General features: G+C 42.0%; 1 protein-coding gene across 1 annotated transcript in view; it reads right to left on the bottom strand.

The window, feature by feature from the left end:
* cntnap5a (contactin associated protein family member 5a) overlaps nucleotides 1–22147 on the bottom strand; it is a 71062-nt gene that overhangs the window by 2430 nt on the left and 46485 nt on the right. The window contains exons 11-22 of the mRNA XM_076264414.1: nucleotides 18426–18532; nucleotides 17725–17844; nucleotides 15777–15977; nucleotides 13298–13454; nucleotides 12946–13073; nucleotides 11799–11969; nucleotides 9999–10217; nucleotides 9258–9497; nucleotides 6896–7114; nucleotides 5532–5665; nucleotides 3022–3106; nucleotides 16–216 (exon numbers count right to left, since the gene is read on the bottom strand). Coding sequence (XP_076120529.1) covers nucleotides 16–216; nucleotides 3022–3106; nucleotides 5532–5665; nucleotides 6896–7114; nucleotides 9258–9497; nucleotides 9999–10217; nucleotides 11799–11969; nucleotides 12946–13073; nucleotides 13298–13454; nucleotides 15777–15977; nucleotides 17725–17844; nucleotides 18426–18532 — 1982 coding nt within the window. The remainder of the gene's footprint in view (nucleotides 1–15; nucleotides 217–3021; nucleotides 3107–5531; nucleotides 5666–6895; nucleotides 7115–9257; nucleotides 9498–9998; nucleotides 10218–11798; nucleotides 11970–12945; nucleotides 13074–13297; nucleotides 13455–15776; nucleotides 15978–17724; nucleotides 17845–18425; nucleotides 18533–22147) is intronic.

Below are 22147 nucleotides of genomic sequence, written 5' to 3'. Positions count from 1 at the left end.
TGGTGGGGAGCTCACCTGAGAGAGAGTTGGATGTGGACACAGAGAGTGCCCCGCAGTTGGACTCCACCAGGTTGCCATGGACGGTGACCAGTGAGCTGCCGCGGTTGAGCAGCGCTGTCTTCAGCGGCGCCACGTGGTTGTACTGCACCGACGAGAAGCAGCCCACAAAGCCCCTGGAGCCGGCCACCGCCACTCGCTCATCCAAGGTCTCCGTGCCTGTGGCCAGGAGATAGATTTGGACTCGTTAATGTGATGCAGCGCTGGCTTCTCAGAATAAATTAAATGTGCATCTCAATGTATGCATACATTCATTGAAATCCTTAAATGTGTTTGCATGTTTTTACAAAAATGTTAACCACAGAATTCTAGAATACTGTACACCCTCACTGCCAGACAAACATTCTAAATCCCCCCAAAATCTAGTGACAACACAAACTGTGATGCAACTGTTCTTTTAGATTTTTTCATTGGTTTACTTCTAATTTGTATATCTGTTCAGTTTTATTTGGGTGCGTAATCATTTCTATTGAGGAACTGACTTTTAGTTTTATTTTGGCTTATATTTAGTTTTAGTTTTTCAGGTTTTATGACTTCATGTATAGAACCTGTGAAAAGGTAGAATGTGATATACAAGAATTACAAGGTACCCTTTTAGGCAATTGTTTAGGGGCAGGGCTCCAGACTAACTTTTTGCACTGGTTGCACTGGTGCGCCTAACTTTTTTTCTTAGGTGCACCAGCACAAAAGTTAGGTGCACCCAAATTTTCAACCACATCGCATTTAACACCGCAGCAGGTTCACTTTTTTTCCCTTAATTACTGTCCTATATAGGTTGTCCTATGACTTATGATTTACAATTCTACAAGAAAAGTAACTTAATGAAGTGTTGGTGCTTTAAGAGCTTCACTGAGCTGAAATTTAAACTTAAAACATCTCAAGATGTATTAAATAAAAATAACAATGAGTAAATTAACAGTGCACGTCTTTTAAGGGCTTCAAACTGCACATCTCATGGCTCAATGTTTTACATACTATCCTTCATGATCTTTAGGCCTTGGCTAAACCAGCTCGCCATGCTAGCATCTTCCATAGAAATGTATTTGAGCACAATTTAAAGAGATGTTCCAAGTAGCCTGGGGGATTTTTATGTGATTTTGCAATGATGATTGCAATAATCATTTGACAGCCCCACAATGCAATTTACTTTTTCATTTTAGTATTTTTAAATTTTCAATAAGAACATGGTTAATGCAGTAACGAAATGGTAGGCCTATTATTATAGGCTACTGCAATGACTTGCCATGCTCGATCTAAATGTGTCCATTCAATTCACAGTACACAATGACCACTGTATACATGCAGGGAATATTCGGGCTTTAAATGTAGCAGCGATATTCGGTTTGCGCCAAATACCGGATTAAATTGATTGATGCCATCAGAATGAGTTTACACAACTCGCGCGCAAAACGAATATTGCTGTTGAAAACCGGGTTACTCCCTGCATGTAACTGCGGTCAATGACGCACTCCTTTTCGGCGATATCTGTATCTCTGTCGTTCGGTCGTTGTATGCATTGTTCGCAATTTTAAGCCGTCTTTTCATCTGCAATGACTCCTATAAATTTGGCGCAAGTGTCATTCCTGTACGTCGGGTTTAGCCTACGTTCAAACTATTTTTCTGGTGAATAATTATTTTGGACTGAACTTGGTGAAGGGAAGTTTCACTAGGCCTATCGTAGGCAACGATAAACTTGATCATCATCTCGGGGCTCGTCTGATCGGTTTGCTGCTGCCAGCCGCTGAAAGGCAGTGGAGAGAGGGGACATTTGTCTCGGCCTATGTGACCACACTGTAATGCAACTACATCCACTCTGTTTATCTGACGGGTCTCTGACCTCCCTCTCTCTCTCTCTCTCTGCAGCACACGCATTTTCAAATTTACTCACAGGCACTGGGCCACGGCCAATCAGGGGAGGTCCCGCCCTTCACTATCTGTGATTTGTTTAAACCACGATATTGGCCAAATATGTGTCTGTTATTGAACCAAAGGTAGAGTTTCAATGCGGACACTTTTTCCTCTCTCGAATAAGGCACACCGGTGCGACCTCCGATTTTTTTTAGTCGCACTTTTGAAAAATTAGGTCGCATATGCGACCAAATTGGTCGCACTCTGGAGCCCTGAGGGGATTTTTATTTGCCAATTTTTGATTCCCTGCTGCATTGTTTTTTATTTAGTGAATGTGTATTTCTAACTCTAACTTTTATTACATAATTTGATTTAGTTTGATTTAGTATTAGTTTAGATTAACTATAACAACCCTAGTCTGAATTCTTTTAAAACATTGACAGACTATCTAAAAAGGCTGTTGTAGTAGCATTGCTATGACCACAGATTATCAAAAAATGGACATGTCTGTGGAATTTGTCTGTTGCATTAGAAGCAGAATTACAAATGTTGTCTCTAATAATCTTTAGTTTAAAAAAAATACAGGATTATGTGTAGTATTATTTGGAGTCTGGCGATTCTTCCTCTAATACACAATATAACAATAGACCGAGGGGAAGAATATTATGATTAGCATATGATTCCAAGTGATGCTGAAGTGAGCTGCACAAACAAGCTCTATTGCATCAGTTAGAAGTCTTGTTTGTCACATCAATAATTCCTTAGTCCTTAAATTAGATTCAGCCACAGCCAGTTGCTAAATTAAAGATAAAAGTTTCTATGGCAACAACACAAGCACACACTCCAAATTGATTGCTTCCCCCCCTCACACACACACACACTAATCAAAGTGAAGTGGGGGACAGACGTCACTCTCGGTGAAGCCACTCGATGGCAGGAGACACTGATAGACAAGACAGGCTGCCTGGTGACGTGAGAAGGACCTGGCGTAACCTTTAAGACAGAGTGTGAGGCAGACCTATTCCCTCACGGTGCTGCTGGTGAAATCATCTCAGAGCTCTTAAGAGTGGAGCCACCAGGCCACCGATAGTGTCATTATTATGTGATGAGACTCACCGGTGACTTTGCCCAGCGTCAGCGATCTCACAGAGTTCAGCTCAGTGTCAGACGACAGGGTGTATTTTCTACTCTCCTGGTCCACCTGGCAAGAAGACAAGAAAAACATCACTGATTGGGCCACCGATGTCTTATCTCACCCTGTCTGCATGACTCAGTAAGAGCCATATCTCTTTTAGCAGTTATAAATGGCTCTGCATTTCTAAAACTCCACAGGACCTCTTTTGCTTCTCATTTTAGGCGTTTAAAACACAAAGTATTTTTCTACCAAAACTAAACAGAAGCACAAAGCATAAAAAAACAAATGAATTGCACTTCTGGTACAAATTGTTATTCATTATAATTTCCAGGAGGGCTGCATAAAAATAGTGGGGACACCAAGATTATGGCTGATTTCATATTGTGAAAAAGTTCCAAAGTTCGACCAATTAATATGTGGTGATTTTGCGAGGAGATTTCAGTGCTTCATAGAAATGTGATTAATCCACTGAAGTGAATTTCTGATACATTCTTGGAGGAAACTTCCCCTAACAACAGAAGCAGTGATACTCATACGATGAAGATAATACCCTTAATAACAATTCTAATATTAATACTTAATGTGCTGCGGTACTTCGGATGGAAAAAAAGTTTCTTTGATATAAAACATTCACTGAAGTGGAACTTCCCAAGCCTCGCCATTTACCACTAAACACTTGAGATATTCTGCATTAAAAATATTTATCTGACAGAATGTGCCAGGGTTTCTTCCTTCCCTTCTTTTTGAAGGAGTGTTGCCCAGATATCCGTGAATACACGACTTAAGGTGTTTTCATGAATACTGTAAGTAGAATAGCAGCCTGTGATGCTCCTGAGATAGTGCCTTCCCTGTAGTGCTCTAAATGCTTAAATGGCGACATCTTAAACTCTCTTTTTCTCTCGCTGAGCTTGCTGGCAAAGAGATTCTGGAGCATTCCTCTGCACTACCTACTTTTGATACGTGCCCAATCTGTGATTAATAATCAATCTTTATTAATCACAGACTATGAATTCACTGACTTTAAGATTAGTAGATGCATTTGCTGAAACTTAAACATTGATTGGCAGTTTGTGACACAATCAAGCTTCTTATTTGGGGAGGGCCCTCACACATGTACTGTACATCCTCAATGCACATTCTTGTATCCTTTTCAATATAGGTTCCTCTATTTGTAATTATTTTTTTATATTTATTTAATTGTAATTTATTTTTTTATATTCAGTAGAACAGCTTGAGTTGGGGATCTTTCTCTGTTGTCATACATTTGACTATGTACTTAGAATACAGTATAACTTATAGTTTATTGTATATCACAAACAAAGACAAGGAAAGATTGATCTTTCTTTTCTTTTATGCATGCCAGCGTCCTCTTCTATGCAGTAGTATGCTGGGGAGGAAGCACAAGGAAGAAGGATGCGGGGCGAATTGACAGGCTGGTAAGGAAAGCTGGCTCTGTAGTGGGAGCTGAACTGTAGTGCATCACTTCACTATCTGACAAAAGGACCCTGAACAAACTGATCAACATCTTGGACAATGAGTGTCACCCACTCCACAGCACTATTGTTAAGCAGAAGAGCCAGATCAGCTGGAGACTTCGCTCACTGCCTTGCACAACTGACAGACTGAGAAAGTCATTTGTCCCCAGGGCCATTGAACTGTTCAATGCCTCACTTAAGGGAAGAGGAGAGATAGACTTCTCTGCATAGTCTGTCTGCCTCTTCACCCCCTCCATGTTTGGATACTGTCTGTCCACTAGCCACTTGTCCCACTGTCTTTATGCCTAACTGTTTGCATGCTATATTAGCACATTGGCACATATGCATACCCCCCCCCCCCCCTCCATGCCACAGCCGAACTGTGGCCACACTTATACATTTTCTTTAAATAGTTAAATATATAGATATATAGACTTTACTTTATTTCTGCATTGTTGCACTGTTGGACTTACTCATTTGCACTATCATCATGACCACTATCACCATTGCACTACCACCATGACACTCATTCACACAGAGCACCTTAGAGCACCTTACCATACCTTACTATGCACAGAGAATTACAGGCTCTGTCCCTGCCTCAGTCATTGCAAGCGCCTCTGATTGATTAATCACCACTATGTGGATACTGTTTTTAGAATTGATTTACATTAAGTGTTAGTTAGTATAATTTGTATTTTAGTATATTTAGCATATTCTTTATCTTCTACTGTCCTTATTGCTTAGTTGTGTTTTTATATTATATACTTTAATTACTCTTTCTGCTGTTAAAGAATGTGTTTGTGTTGTCTGTATGCTGCTGAGACCTTGAATTTCCCCTGGGGATCAATAAAGTATCTATCTATCTATCTATCTATCTATGACATGATGCACTGTAGTATCTAGGATGACCACTGTGTCTTCACTTCATGTGACATGCCAGAAGACTGTAAACAAAAAACGTGTTTACCGCTCACACACCCCACCTTCCCCAACCCCCACTCTTCACAACTGACCTGTACGTACACGTCCTTTGCCTCGCGGTGGATTCTGACCCGGTGGAGCCGTCCGTCAGCCAGGCTGGAGGAGGTGGGGGTGAACACGTCAGGCTTGCCCTCCTCATGGAGCCGGTACCAGATCTGTAAACTCCCTGAGGGAACCAACGGTACGGGTTAAACATGTACAGTCACAAGGGGAAGGGAGAGATACAGTAATGTTATGGGGGAGAAAAATGCTTGTAGTCCACTACACATATTGCAGTTGTTTTATGACATAAACGTCAACATTTAAATAAATGTGGTCCAATAATCAGTTATATTACAGATATAGCAGCCCTAAAGTGCATATAGATGTTAGAACTGCATGGCAGTGTCAACACCTGTTTCAAAGTGTTAGTGGTCTGTGGCTTGAGGCTAATGGTCAATTTATAGATATAACCGCAACCTCAACATGTCCTCTGTATCCCAAAGTGAATCATAAACTGTTATTCTGTAGATAAGCCTCGAGATCTTTGCTATCTGTTATTCTGTAGGTAAGCCTCGAGATCTTTGCTATCAATCTGAATGTCCTACTCTCACTCACTGATAGATCAGAGAGCTTTTCATTAACTGGTGGTGAAGTCAATTTTAAACTGAAAAAATAAATAACGACAAATATATGTGCGTATACATAAAACGGAGAGAACTCTTTGGGAGACCTTATGCCATTGGTTGTGTGCTGAGGATTAGGGTGGATAAGGTGTCCCCCTGGCAGATCCTCTCAGTATTGACAGAGCCACACCAATGGATGTGTCACTAAGAGACACAGACTTAGAGACAGAATGAGTGTCTGGTGCGTGTGATGTTTTTTTATTCCTGACAGGAGGATTGTGGGCTCACAACTGTAAGAGGAGTGGGATTATGTGTGTTCACTTTAAAGTTACACATGCCACAAAACTCTTACGTGCCTTGACCGTCTGTGAGAGAATACAGTGTTTTATAGATGTGGTGCACAGGCTGTATGCCAACAAACATATTATGTTATACATAAATATGATCCAACTTAGACAGTGTAGTTAAATGACCCCTAATCATGTTAAACAGAACTATATGGTACAATTCAAAATGAAGCTCTAACCTCAACACTATGCTTTTTATAATGTAATTATTCTACAGTTGTGTTGACATTATTCTACTTTTTTAGTCGACATTATTCGGTATTATTCTATAATTGAGTTGACATGCACCAATGTAGGTGGCGATGATATAATAACCCTGATAATTATCTGTATCTTCATGTGTTATTTTCATAACTGCTCTTCAATTTACAGCTGACGTGTTCTCAGAAAGCCGGTTATGTGTCTGGCTGGCAGCAGTGGCATTGGTGGCGTTGTGCCTCTCACCATTGCGTGCCAGGATAATGCCCATGTATTGCTGGCTGAAGGTGCTGATGGTGAGCAGCATGGCGGGGGCCTGCGTGGTGACGAAACTGAAGGCCGCGTTCTCACTGGACTCTGTGGAGACGGACGAGGAGGCCTGCGAGCTGCTGTCGCGCATCACCAGGAACGAGTCCTGAAATGCGTACGTCACCGAGGAGTCTCTCTCGAACGACACGGACACCTCTGCAATACAAGTGTCAGAGTGGCCCCTCAGTATACACATGATTTGCACAAACCTTTCAACTTCTGACAACTTTTCAACCAAAGCTTTGGTCCCACATTATAATGAATGTCTTCATAAGAGAGTATTATATAGAGTAATTTTCAATTGATTACATATTGCACCATTATAAAGATACTCCTAAACTGATCTCAAAGAGCCTTTTGTAATGCATTAACTATACCTGAAGTATATTTTACTTATCAGTACCTATCGACACTTCAGATAAAGTGAACCTAAAGCATTTAAACACTTAAATGGAGCGCTGTATGACTTTTCTCAGTGGCTTACTTGACCTTAACTGGGTTTGCAGTGAAATTATGCTTAGAGGGAGGGATTGATATTGCATAGGCATAAACTTTGTATGTATAAGTATATATACTCTTTTGATCCCGTGAGGGTATGTGAGTCAAAAACAAGTTCTTTCTGTAGTCACACAAAGACATGTGTGAAGAGCTCTTTTTTAACACCATTAAAGCCTCTGTTAACAGGGTAACACGTGGGTACTTGATAACAGCATTGTTTTGTCTGTTGGCATGGCAGCCTGTGCCAGGGAGTGATTGACAGCAGCGGGGTGGAAGAAGTGAGAGCACTGAGAGAGCGGGGAGCATCATGGCCTAGCCCTCTCACATTGTCCTCCCACACTCTCATCAGCTCCTCACATGGAGTTCAATTTGCACTGCCAATGCCAGCCAGCATCTTGCGCTCCTTACAAGTTTTTTTTTCTCTTTTTTTTCTTCTTACACACAGACAAAGCCGTGAGTGCGCTCACACACACACACACACACACACACACACACTCACACGCACACTCACGCTCACACACACACACACACACACACACACACACACACACACACACACACACACACACACACACACACACACACTCACACGCACACTCACGCTCACACACACACACACACACACACACACACACACACACACAGGCACATGCAGGTGCACACGCACACACGCACACACAACGTGGCAAGAAAATGACAGACATGTCCATTTCTCTATGACACAATGTGTTTTTTTCTTTTTCTTTTAATTTCTTTACTTTCTTCCTTTTTTTGAGGAGACACACAGGATGCATTATGTAATTACTCAACTTCCCGGCCCACACAAGATAGGGTTTAATGTTGCGTCAATAAGTTTTATAATAAGCCATGACTCTCCGAGCGGTGGAAGGAGTATGAGGGCCCTGTCCGCCCACACATGTGCACAAGGTAAAGAGCGAAATAAAACTCATCTGCACAGAGGAAACAAGGTTAGGTGAGCCAATGAGGGCTATTTTTTTTCTTTCCACCCCATAGAAATGAAAGCTGTGAAGGCTTCCTGAAGATATGCATGAGGACGAAACCCTTTGTGGGAAACAGCGGAGTGAAAATAGGCATGGGGGGGAAAGAAAAAAAAATATGCTCAAGATACGGCTTCAAGACATCTCAGAGGCTTTTGTGAACGGAGTACTGAAAACATCAAAAGCAATTCACACAGCCTTAACTCTATGAGTCAAACAGCAACGGTGTTTGCTAAAGAGTCTCTGGAAGGCTGACATCATATAGGAAATTGTATGAAGTACAAACAATTCATTTTCAACTTAAAAGATGAATCAATCTCGCACATTACAAGCAAGTTTCGTCATTTCTGAACATGTGGTTGTAATAATGTGTCTATTGGGAAGTCAGCACTGGATAAGAGCATGATCTCATTCTTCATTTTAATGCAAATCTGTTCTCTTACAGTAAGGATTTAGAACTTTGATCCTTCGATGCAAATGCCTCAGTGAAAGTAATGACCATAAATACTTTATAACATTAATCCAGTGCAGTTAATAGCATCACCCATACAGAAGCCTTGCGCTCTGGGCTTTGATTACTAAATCCAAGGCAGAATGAACCATGTTTACAAAAGAGACTAACCAAAATATTGAAATGATACAAATATTTTTTCTGTTCGCGGCACAGAAAGATAAGCACGTACTGCACCCCTATAAATTGTTTCCTGATGAAGGCTGTCTGTCTAAACGTTGGTTAATAAATAGTTTAAAGGAGAAAAGAGAGTGTGGCTACTCATATATAGGCACACAAAAAAAGTGTTTACCATCTTTGCAGGCGGGGCCAGTGTAGGCCGAGTGGGTGCAGTCGCAGATGTAGCCGCTGCTCTGCTCGATGCAGCGGCCGCGGTTGTGGCAGAGGTTGGCCGAGTTGCTGCAGTGGCCAGGGCAGCCGGAGCTCACGCCTGGGGTCAGCTTGGCTCGCTCGTCCAGGTCCAGGTGGGCGCCGTTCACCCGCAGAGCCCTCAGGCAGCCCAGGAAGCCACTTTGTCTGGACGACGAGCCACCTGATGACATAGTTTAAATCTGGTGTCAGTTCTATGTATCAATCAATCTATCCTTACTTGTGAATCACTTTGGGTCAACTTCTGTTGTTTTTAAATATGCTATACAAATAATCAACCAATAAATCAATCAATCAATCAATCAACCTATCTATCTATCTATCTATTTATCTATCTATTGTGTGTGTGTGTGTGTGTGTATGTGTGTGTGCGTGTGTATTTGTAAAAAAAAAAAAAAACTATTACCAATTCTCCACGATAACCGGAAATGACTAATGAGATATCAGGCTTGTGCTAACGTGGCTCTTGGCAAGAGGGTAATGATGGGCGAACCAGCCATTTAAAAACTTGCCAAGACCCAAGGCCTCTATCCTCTGCTCCATTGCCTCAACATTTTGAGCGGTTGCTAAATCATCATATCAATGAAGGGCGCAAAAAAAGAATGTGAATCATCCTCTAGTCTAGCATGATGACGGATGGAGGAGGCCCAGCACTGTGCCCTACCCACAAACAGCTGGCTGTTGAGCTTGAAGTGGAGGTGTCCGTCCGCGGGCGTGTCCAGGAAGCGCAGTGGCAGCTGGTCCACCTGCAGCGAGGCCTCCTTCACGCTGCGCTCCGCCTGGACCCAGTGCCACTGCCGGTCGTTCAAGGGCACTGGAGACTTTGCAGCCAAGATCACTGGACCGTCACCCACGTCGAAGGAGAAGGTCACTGTTGATGGAGCTGCAGGTGCAAACAGTATAGTGACAATCACACAGACAAACACACATATCTTTGGAGTTTGGACCCCCTTTTATCAAAACTCATTTGACTCTTATTTGTCATTTATATATACTATGCATTGTACTTTACCTGAGGAAATACTTTACTACAGTTAGGTCCATAAGTATTTGGACAGTGACACATTGTTGTCATTTTATCTCTGAAGGCTACACCACCCCAATGGATCTGAAGAAAAGCAATTAAGATGTGTTTGAAGTGTACGCTTTCAGCTTTAATTCGATGATTTGAACAAATATATCGCATTGCCTATTAAGGAATTTCAGCCATTTTTATACACTGTTACTTTTTTGAGGCTCAGAAGTATACTGTATGGATAGTTGACCGATAAGCAGCTTCATGGCCTATTGTGGCCTATCTCCTCGCTATTCCATGACAAATGAAGCAGATAAGAGATCTGGGGATCATTCCACACATTTTTATTTACATTTTGGTAACTGTTCATTGGAACTCTCCATATGTGGTCCAAATTAGGCTGAGAAAATAGCATACCACATCATCTGTCAAACATGGTGGAGGTAGTGTAGTAAACGGGCATGTATGGCTGTCGAAGGAACAGGGTCAGCCGTGTGTGTTGATGATGTGACTGCTGATAGAAGTAGCAGGATGAATTCTGATATGTATAATGTATCTATAATGCTCTCTGCTCAAATTAAGCTAAATTCTGTAAAAGCAAACCAAGAGCTTCTCAGGGCAAACACACAGAAGTCAGTCAACTGACCTCAACCTAACTGTGTGCTTTTCACTGACTGAATAACTGAAGGCTGAAAGAAGTCAGTCAACTGACTTCAACCTAACTGTGCTTTTAACTGACTGAATAACTAAAGGCTGAAAGAAGTCAGTCAACTGACCTCAACCTAACTGTGTGCTTTTCAATGACTGAATAACTGAAGGCTGAAAGAAGTCAGTCAACTGACCTCAACCTAACTTTATGCTTTTCACTGACTGAATAACTGAAGGCTGAAAGAAACTGCAACTGACTGAGGTTGCAGTAAAGGCCTGGCAAAGCATCTCACGGAAGGAAATACAGCGTTTGATGATGTCTATGGGTTCCAGACTTCAGGCAGTCATTGACTGCTAAAGCTTTTCCTCCAAGTATTAAATATAATTACTATAATGATAGTTATGATTGCTTTGCTTCAGATCCATTGTGGTGGTGTGTAGAGGTAAAATTACAAAAACTGTCACTGGCCATGCTTTTGGACCTAACTACATTAAAAACCCTAATTCTAAGATAATCCTTTGGTAACCTCATGTGCATTTTGTAATGACATGAACAAGAAGTACAATTTACGTTTCATGAATTTCATGAATTTTATTTTTATGAATTTCATGAGTTTCATTTCGTGAATTTCATCTGAATTAATTTCATGAATTAAACATTAAAGGAACACACAGCAGGCATTTGTACTTCCAGGACAGGGTTAACTCATAAGGCACGTGATCGAGTACTTCATCAAGGTATTTCGATTTTTGTCTGTGACCAAAAACAAACAAACAAGAAAGCAAAGGAATGCTCCTCACAGCTGAGCTGGACCCTTATGAAGTCCTTGAGTCCGAGGTTTTCCAGGAAGACTCCCGAGGGAGCGCCGGTTTTGAAGTAGAAGGAGATGTCAACGCTTAGAGTGGACTGCATAGTGGGGAAGTGCAGGTAGGATGACTCCTGGTAGAAGGACGCCGCATTCCACAATGATCCTACGTGGAAATAGGAGAATGTTTCACAATTTCCATGTTGACTCTGGGACAACTGGCATACATCCATGTGTTCCTCCAGTAATAGCACACCAGGGGGCTATTCCAAGAGCCTAGATTAGTTAGGGGCAAGCCTGGCTAAATTAGAGTAAGAGTAAGTGGGTACCTCTGAAGTGGTTACCTCTGTGGCCTTTTGTTTTCCAGGGAAAATGAAGCCATGGGCCTCCTATATTAGTAATAACCCCTTGGTCTAATATTTAATTTATTTTATTTACACAAGGATCTGGCACATGGTAATCATCGGGTGATTTATTATATAAAAGCACTGTAAATATTTTGCTGACATAAACTTCTCCTTGCTCTCCTTGCTGAGAAATCCAACTGCTGGCAAAGCCATTCACAGATATGATGAGGGCCGGGTGCCTTTTGATCTCTCTGTTTATTGTTTAGAAGTTTATTGTGAGCTACATCTTATCACTGCACTGAGATGCTTTAATAGTGGTTTTATTTCACAACAGTGACAAACAATGGCAACGCTTAGGACACAATGTCTGTACCTGGCTGTCACCACTGAAAAATCAAGGAAAGGCGGATGTAGCTCTGCAGGCTGCTCGATTAGCATGCGTTTACTTTGGTTTTTCTGTGGCGAGGGAAGTCGAAGGGGGATGCAAAAGCCTTGTGCGGTCTCGCAGAATTAGAACCCACATGCACTTGTCTGGCATATGCATAACATGCATTTACTCGAAACCTGGCACATTATATAATAGTTTAAGAACTAAAATCAGAAATACAAAAGAAAACCCTGGAAAAAAGTCAGAGGGCAAAAGGGCAGATGCTTGAGTGGTGATGTAAGGTGTGGTCAGTTTTACAGGTATTCAGCATCGCACACAGGTCAGGAGAACCAAGGACAAAGTTGTGAACTTCTCATTTATCAACTGTAATTAAATTAATGATTTAAAAAAAAGAACCTATCACCTACTGTCACCATAGCAGCGGAGAGGTCCAACGTTATAGACAGCCTCTGACCCTGGTCTGTGAGTGTCTCCAATGATAATCTCTCTCATGGGTAAGTGGTCTTTATATGAAAGAATGCCTGTGTCATTCACCCTGCAAAAAATGTAAATACCTATTACTCAAAGAATCCTCATGGTCTTTGGTGTTCAGCCCACGTGTCCTTCAGTATAACTCAAAGGGTGATCATAAAAGCATGCTATAAAACTTATAGACCTCATTAAACCTTGTAGCTTTCATGCAGATGTTCCAACACTTCATTGCGTACAACAATGTAACTGTATAGGTAAAGAAGAACAACAAGTTCCTGCGATGCGTACCACGTCTCTCTATCGGCGTCACAGTTGCAGAAGTAGTTCATGTCCATGCAGTTCTCCTCCAGGCTGCAGGAGCACTGCTGCACCCCAGGCAGGTAGCCGCCCCAGTAGGTTCGCTTCTCCCCGCTCCGGTCCAGCCACCAGGACAGAGGCGTACCGTCTATCCCGCCCACACACCCAACCGAGAGAGAGAGAGAGAGAGAGAGCCAGAGACCATTTTGATACATTACAGTCCATACAATAATCTAACAGTGGCCATTTTACAAAGTTGCAGTGCAGATGTTCGATGTGCTGATAAAGGATTGTCTCGCATACAGGGTGGTGGGGCAGGGGATGCTGAGCTTGCTGTAGCGTCCCTAAAAATAGGGCCCTAAAATGCACTGGCCCATCTGCAGGAGCTCTGAGGCACCAGAGGCTGGTGACTTCCCATATTTCCACACTGCAGCAGAAATATGCTGAATAGCGTCTAGCCTCAAAGGAGTTTTATGTTCTTTATGCTTTTGTGGACAGGTACATGTCAGTGCACTGGGTAGGTAATGCCACTATGTAAGTGAATGTACATATTTATTACATGTCAGTGCACTGGGTAGGTAATACCACTATGTAAGTGAATGTACATATTTATTTTTGTGGACAGGTACATGTCAGTGCACTGGGTAGGTAATACCACTATGTAAGTGAATGTACATATTTATTACATGTCAGTGCACTGGGTAGGTAATGCCACTATGTAAGTGAATATACATATTTATTACATGTCAGTGCACTGGGTAGGTAATACCACTATGTAAGTGAATGTACATATTTATTACATGTCAGTGCACTGGGTAGGTAATGCCACTATGTAAGTGAATGTACATATTTATTACATGTCAGTGCACTGGGTAGGTAATGCCACTATGTAAGTGAATGTACATATTTATTACATGTCAGTGCACTGGGTAGGTAATGCCACTATGCAAGTGAATGTACATATTTATTACATGCTTTTTTGGTACATTTTCATTGGTTACGTTTCCAGCTGTCACCTTGTTTATGCGCTCTCTCATACCACTTGCTGACAAAACTGCTGGCAAAACTGTCTACGATCATTGATTTTCGATATGTTTGCATATAAGACCAAGATCTGGGGTTAACATTGTACTTGAACCCTGTCTTTAGCAGCCATCTTATAACAATGTGGTGTCACCAGTAATAATCACTTTTGATTATGATGTTATGATGACAGTGTCATAACATGTGACAATTACCAACAATGGTAACATGACATGTCAAATAATTGAACATCAGCTGCCATTATGTTTGTGCAATCTACCATTACATTATGAAATGCTTTGCTTGCATTAAAAAATGACACTGCAGATTTATTCTCTCAGTTTGTGATCACTGCTCTCCACACGATAACTAAAGAAAGGTCTTAAATTATGGGCAAATCTGATTAGCACTTAATTTATAATCTACAGTAGGGAGTTCATCTGTTAGCAGAGGCAACGGCTATCAAACACATACTGCTATCTAACTGATATTTAATTGCCAAGCTCATTTGGACAGTCATCAAAAAAGTCTACTATACAGTAAATGAAGCTATCAAGATATGTCCAAATGAATCAGTGACGTCAGAGAAAGTTCTGATGAGAAAATATGGCTTTGAGATTCTGGGACTTCAGCCAGAGAAAAAATGAAGAAGGAAGGCTGTGCACATTAACTGAGTAAGTTCTATTTCATAAATGTGCAACATCCTTGAGGCATTCAGAATGTGCTTCAACATTTTATTGCAGTTTTCCTTGTTTTTGTCTTTGTTACATTACACTTGTTTCACACTGTCAGTTCCAACTGATATGTGTGAGTGTGGAGTCATCTAAGTTGTAAGTACAAGTTGCAGGAGATATATTGCCCTATTTTCCACCCTAACCAGGATAAGAGGCAGCCACATTACTACAAAACATGACCATTACTTTAACCCAAAAACAAAAGATATTTTTAACAGCTTATTTGAATCCACAAGAAAGGTTTTTCATGTAGATATCAGTAAACAATAAAAACCCAATTATGTTTTCTTTCAGGTCCACAGCTCTGCAGAAAAAAATAAATAAAAAGCACATTCCTATTCGTAATGAGCCGGAGGTTTGGGAATAATACACTTGTTTATTGTGTGCTGTGGCACGTTTGCTTGCCTCGGAGGGATAGCATTAGAGCTTCATCAATTTCCATAAATGAAGATCCTATGCGTGACCATCCCACAGCGTAGAAAGAGCGGAGACAATAGAGGAAGTCTAATGATTGGTGTGACTCTCTCAGTCCCCTGAGTGATTGCACACAAACTTTGTTTTGAAGGACCCAGTGCACACACTAAGCTGCCACATTGAATGTGTTTGCTCGAAGTCTCAGTGGTATCCCACAAGCCAAGGAGAGGTGACATTACCGCATTTTTTTCCATCTTGAAAGACATGAAAAGACATTAAATGTTGTTGGTAGGACTTACCCCAGTTGTTGAAAAGGCGGGACTTCCTGCACTGGTACACCACTTCCTGTTGACACTGGTCTGAGCCAGCCACCAGGGCATGGAGCTGGTCAGGTGAGGCACTGTAGTTGAACTGCATCACGTGTGGCCTCGCTAGGGTGGAGCCCTGAACCTTCACGGCATTTGTGGTGTTGTGAAGAACTACAGTCCACACGTTTTGTTCTGCGAGACAAATAATCAACACTTGCTCAATTCCATGACAAAATCATCATCAACCTGTTAGCAAAAATTCAGGTGTAAGATTAACACTTTTCAAAATAAGCGCAGCCACGGAAGTTCGGAAGTTGTCAAATGCTTGTTTCCAAAGTGCAACAATATATGGCCAAAGCTTTGATTAACTGTGTGATAATCAATTTCTCTTGTCTCATTTCGAAATGAAAGTACTTGTTCAACCTGCCGACAAATACTTTCTTGTTGCATTAGCAGTAGGGTGTGTGCATCGCACAGAGATTTAAAACCAATCTGTGTACTGGGCAGAGTGGTGGTGGCTCCCTCCCTGCATGCAGAGCACTGTGTACTGGGCAGAGTGGTGGTGGCTCCCTCCCTGCATGCAGAGCACTGTAGAGCAGCACGCTAGCTCTCTTCATCTTCCTTCTCACAGCACATTCCATTGAGACACGAGCTGAATCAAAATGGCTCGGTAAGCACTTTCTCTTCAGACTGCAGGTGTGAATACTCTCAGCTATTTAACAGCTGCGACTAGCTAGTCAGCTGTTCTTAAGGGTTGTAGTTCAATGTAATTATGAAGCACTTTAGTAGCCTTTTCCTTACCCTAGCGCTAACCCTAGCTCTAACCCTAAATGCACCTTCTTGCTATATGTTCTTCTAAAAGATAAGTATTTAAATAAGTAATGTGGTAAGAATAGAATACCCAATGATACATATGAGACAAGTGCAGTGCTTTCATTTTCACTGTTATCTACTGTGCTAAGAGTACCTTGTTCCATGTTTGACACAAAGTATAGTCATCTTATAAGCAGGGATGTCAGTGGCCATAGTTTCTATGTCTATCATCATCACCACTCTTGTCCTTGTTGCAGGGGTCAACCACAACACACAGAACTGTTATGCAAGCACTGGCTTGATAATGTAAGCTTCCAGGCTAGAGGATTGACCCTTGCTGTGGGGGCTTACTACAGGCCTTACTTGGTTAAGGCATGTTCAAACCTAGCTGGAACACAGGAACCAAAAACCATGTTTGACCTACAGTGGGGGGTTGTGTGTGTGCCTCTGAAAAATAATACTGAATGACTGAATGAGATATTTGAAGAAATCTCATGGATCTGGAAAAAGCTTTCAGTCAGGGAAATCTTAGAATGTCTGTTTGAAGTCTGTTCTGAAGCTTTCTTTTTTCTCAAAACAAAGTAACATCAAACTTTTGCCTTAGAGACTAATAAAAAGTTTTTTTCTATCACTAAAAAACTTCACAGCTCACACAAACTCAGGCTAAATCTTCACCATGACTTTCTAGTTTGAAGGTATACTGTTTATTTATTTGCACCTTTTTGATCTCAGACATTGACACACCAATGTTTCTTTTAGCCTGTTTACCAAGGCAGGGAGCTGTTGTTAATCATGTATTAATTATCTTAAAAATAAAAATAAAAGTGAAGACAGTGAGAAATGAAGTCCATTTCCTTGGCATGGCATACTGGTCCCTTTAAGCTTTGATATGGATTTGAGTTTAACAGTCCTTTACTCTAAAATAAAGCCTCTCAATATCATAGATTATGGACAAAGGATTATCATAGATTGCAAATTTATGGATTATGATTATGGTGATCTTAATCCTCTGTTGCTGATGTGCTAGCAAAAAAAAAATTAAAGGAAAAAAAGAGAAAAAAGTAAAGCACACCGAGAGCAAAATGACAGTTGGAATATGTGCTCTCTGATTTATTAGACCTCTCACCTGTCATATTACAGTACACCTGCATGGGCCCCAGTGGTCCACTCCCATCTGGATCGATGGAGAAGTAGCCTGAGGAGCTGCCTATTAGTCGGTATGCTTCACACGACGCCTCGTAGATAGCTGGACAAAAAAAACAGAAAAAAAGTGTACATTTGTGAGCAGACAAACTAAAATTAGCCCTGAACATTATCTCAGCACCTTAGAGGAAATGTTATGAATGCTGATCCCTGAGGTTACAAAGACATATGGGCTACCATATTAGTTTCCTGGTAATTAAGTTTTAACAAATGCTAATGGCAATGTTGAAGTCAATTAGCGCTGATTTTCTGGTGTTAAAGTGTTTAGGGGGCAGGCACTAAGTAGCTGAGAAAAAAACCTACATTTAGGTGAGTCTTTCATTTCCAGTTTAAAAAACACTTAAAGGGCTTTAGAAACTTCAGAGAGCTGCTCCAAAATGAGCCGTCTTAGATCGTTATCAATTTATCGTAAAATAATCACAACCACATTAAGGTTTTTATGAAAGAACATTCGTGCCAATTTATATAACATAAATACTCCCATAAATCAACTACATGTTTCTTTTTACCTTTCTCCCATCAACTTTAACACCCTCCCTGATGGCAATAACATCTCAGTAATGACAGAGATGCCCTGTGGGACCTATTGTACCACACATCGTAGGCAGAGACGGGAGGACTCACGCTTATGGCAGGTGGCTCCGCTGTAACCAGTCCCAGTGCAGTCACACTGGAAGGAGCTCCAGGACTGGGAACACCGGCCTCCATGCTCGCAGAAGTTGGGGAGGCACCTGTGGTGGGGAGATAAGGAAAGACCAGTGAGGCACTGATAAAGCTCCAGCTCTGAGCAGAGTGGGTTTACTGGACAATGTATGCATTGATGTATGGTCATTAGTTTTAATATCATTCACACTATATACATTTTTGATGAAATGAGAATTTATTAAGGATGCTGAACCATATTATGACTAATGCTGCGCAATGCCAGCTTACTCACTAAAAGCTCTGTCCAGTTCAAAGTTCACTCAAAGTTCCTGTCTTTTGAAGATTATTAAACTATTTTAAAAGCCTCATATTTAGTCTGACATTAGTGAAGTTTAGTTTCTTCTTTGGTCACAGTGAACTTGGAAACACTTCTTGGGGCAAAATGCAAGAATGCTAAATGAAACAGAATAGAATAGGAAAGAGGAGGAGGAGGAGAAATTGCTGACTATAAATATAGTGGAATATGGGCCCCTTGGGAGGCAGACCAAACTTATCTTCTCTCACATCCACAGCACCCAGTGGTGCAAACCGTCTGACTGCCACACAATGCACAAGCTTTCTCCTTTACCTTTACGGTTAAGGCCAAAAAGCAACTTCAAACATTTGCTGACAGTATGGAAATTGAAGTGTGAATAAATCTGCATACAGTATAAAGGTTCAAAATGACTCCCTTGTACTGTAATGTCAAGAGAGTTACTCAGAGTCGACTCAAACTGACATTTGTTGAAATTCCTGTGACAGCAGTATTTTTTTCTGAAACAAACGTTTTTCTCCACAAATCTCTCCTTAGAAGTCAGACACGAATTTTGGATTACTCATGACACTTAAGTTTCAAAGAGAGACGTTTAACATCTGTGGACAGATGAAGTGGTAACATAAAAGACATAAAAAGCCCACTATATTTTAATCTTATTTTGAGTTATTACCAAGAAATGGTAATAAAGTCTTAGACAGCTTTCCACTGGTGGCCGACAATCTGGACTTTGAGCGATGATTTTTACAAAGTCTTACATAAGACAAAGACATGCCCTGGCTGGACACAGTTCAAATAGCCACAGTGGCTGCTGCAGACGGCTTTGATTTTGCATATAATCCTCTTGCGTCAATAAGTCATTCTCAAGCAGAAGTGCTTCAACTTGTTTTCTTACTCTTCATGAATTTAGACAAGCAGTGTTGCATCCGTCAATCAGCGGTAGGACAGTCTCTCATTTTTAAACACTGCTGGACCAGACCCTCTCTGCCTCCCCCCCCCCCCCCCCCAAACAAACACCGGGGATAAATCTGCTGAAAACAACCTGCACTTTTAAACTGCTCCAGAGAGAAGGCCGCGTGGAGACAATTTGATTAATAGCGCCTTCATCACGCCTCCTTAAATTTCGCAATTACAAGCCTTTTAGGAGCAGGTATATTATTTCAGAAGCCTTTGTTCTTATGTGCTCTCTCTCTCTGTCTCTCTCTCTCTCTCGGGAGCGGTGCTTTATGAAGGGCTGTATGCACAACACAGCTATTTCGGCTCCCATTAAACCACTGTGGAGGGGGGCTGGCCGACTGGCTGTGGCATGGCTAATGTGTCGAGTGATGGTTTAATTATCACTGCGCTATTTCTAGTTCACGCTAGACGCAGACACCAGCTTCGCTTGGCCATAAAATGACAGTGTCTATCCTGTGCAAGTGTCTCTCTGGCTGTAAACTGGGTGATGAAGTTTTAGAGGTTACTGAGTATCCACTGTGACTGACAAGCTAATGTGCAGCATCGGAGTTAACACTATGTATACTTAAACTGCAACGGTGCAACGTGTTAATTATGTTAATTGGTGTCAAATCCATAAATCACTGGAAATCAAAAATCAAATAATAACCTAATTACTGCACCATAAGCATCCCCCTTAAATACCAAGATGTCAGTTTTGTCAAGTTTTGCAGGCAAATGAGCTGCTGCTAGGCCTTTCTTCTTGCTGCAGCCCTACTCTATTCTTAAAAGGCACATCACACATTCTGATTAAGACTAAAAGGGTTTGACTACCACGGCTTACGTGGATGCTTTTAAGCAGAACATGATCTACTGGGAAAAGCTGTACAGACATCATCATCATCAACATCAACATCAACATCAACATCAACATCAACATCAACAACAACAACAACAACCAAAGCAGTAGCAACGAAACAGCCATTTTGAGGTCCTGATGGGAAGTCAGGCGTCCACGTGATGGGCAGGAGGAGCGGGGATGCGCTGCACAGTGGGAGTTGAGCTCCTCCTGGCCCTGCTCCACTGCTGCCATTCCCAGCCCTCAGCAGATGCGGCAGCCAGGGGCCAGGCCTGTGCCCCTGCCCATTGGGGGAGACGGGTGGATGGAGAGATTGGGGGGGGTACGCGAGAGTGTGGGCAGCGAGTGGCTTCTGCCACCACCCTGCCAGTCCAGCTGGTGAGCTAAAGCTGCCGCTGCACAGCGTGGCATGGCACAGCACAGCGTGGCATGGCACAGCACAGCGTGGCAGTGGCACGCTGCGGAGTGGGCAATCGACGCAAAGGCGAGGCGAGCGCGGCAGGACCCAATGACAGCTGGTCATGAATGATGTAGGAGTGGTGGCGACGGAGGGGTCCTGTCGTGTTCACACAAGTTCACTATTAATAACACACACACACACACACACACACACACACACACACACACACACACACACACACACACACACACACACACACACATCTCTGGAGCACGCCAGCGGGATGCAGCTCTAAGGCGATGGAGGGGTGGAAGAGGAGAAAGGAGGGGAAAAAACGATGAGTTTGACTCCGAAAAGAAATGAGATCAGAGAACTGGCAAAGGAAATTATGGTAATCCTGCGACATGGGGATGATGGCCGATGTCAAGAAATCATCAGTGGTCAGACCCAAAAAAGGGAAGGCTTACTGTAACCTCCGTTGTAAAAAATTATTAACAACTCCTGCTGCAGCTTTACATTTCATTTTTATACCAATGTCAACATAAAATAACGCTGTTGTGAGTTAAATATATGTTATTTATATGTCGCTTTGGACAAAGGCGTCTGCTAAATCCATAACCATAACCATAACCATAACCATAAATAAAAAAAGGCTTGGCATTGTTATCTTTTCAGAGTAAAAGACCCAATTACTTTACCTGTTGATTTATTGTTTATGCACGGCAAAGCCGCAGTGAAATCAAGCATGTCACCCAAGATCATGGGTTTGAGTGGCCAGGAGGTACCGGTATTCCTTTTTGTATCCAGCCACAAGAAACCCAGCCACAACGTGCGACATTGATTCAGCACTTTTTTTCCCATCTGCTTTCGCCCTGCCAAACGCCCTGTTCTTAATGGTCTGACCTTCCCCTTGACTGTCTGATTACCCACCTAACTCTGCTCGAGCACTAATGAAGGGATAGACACACACACACACACACACACACACACACACACACACACACACACACACACACACACACACACACACACACACACACACACACAAAACACACACACACACACGTACACTTGTTAGTTCTGTCCTGCATTGGATGTCAGTGGCCTCTGGAAGCTGAGGGGAAGTCACAGTGGGCATCCGTCCGGTAATCAAGCTCATCAGTCTTATGATCTCTGTCACCAGTAATGGGAGC

Source organism: Alosa pseudoharengus, unplaced genomic scaffold, assembly GCF_046254945.1.
Source record: "Alosa pseudoharengus isolate Yale_2024_CS ecotype anadromous, Long Island Sound unplaced genomic scaffold, YU_APseudo_1.1 YU_APseudo_1.1_scf_3, whole genome shotgun sequence".
Classification (NCBI taxonomy): domain Eukaryota; kingdom Metazoa; phylum Chordata; class Actinopteri; order Clupeiformes; family Clupeidae; genus Alosa; species Alosa pseudoharengus.
Note: the sequence above shows the minus strand (reverse complement) of the source record. Positions and strands in the feature narration are given on the sequence as shown.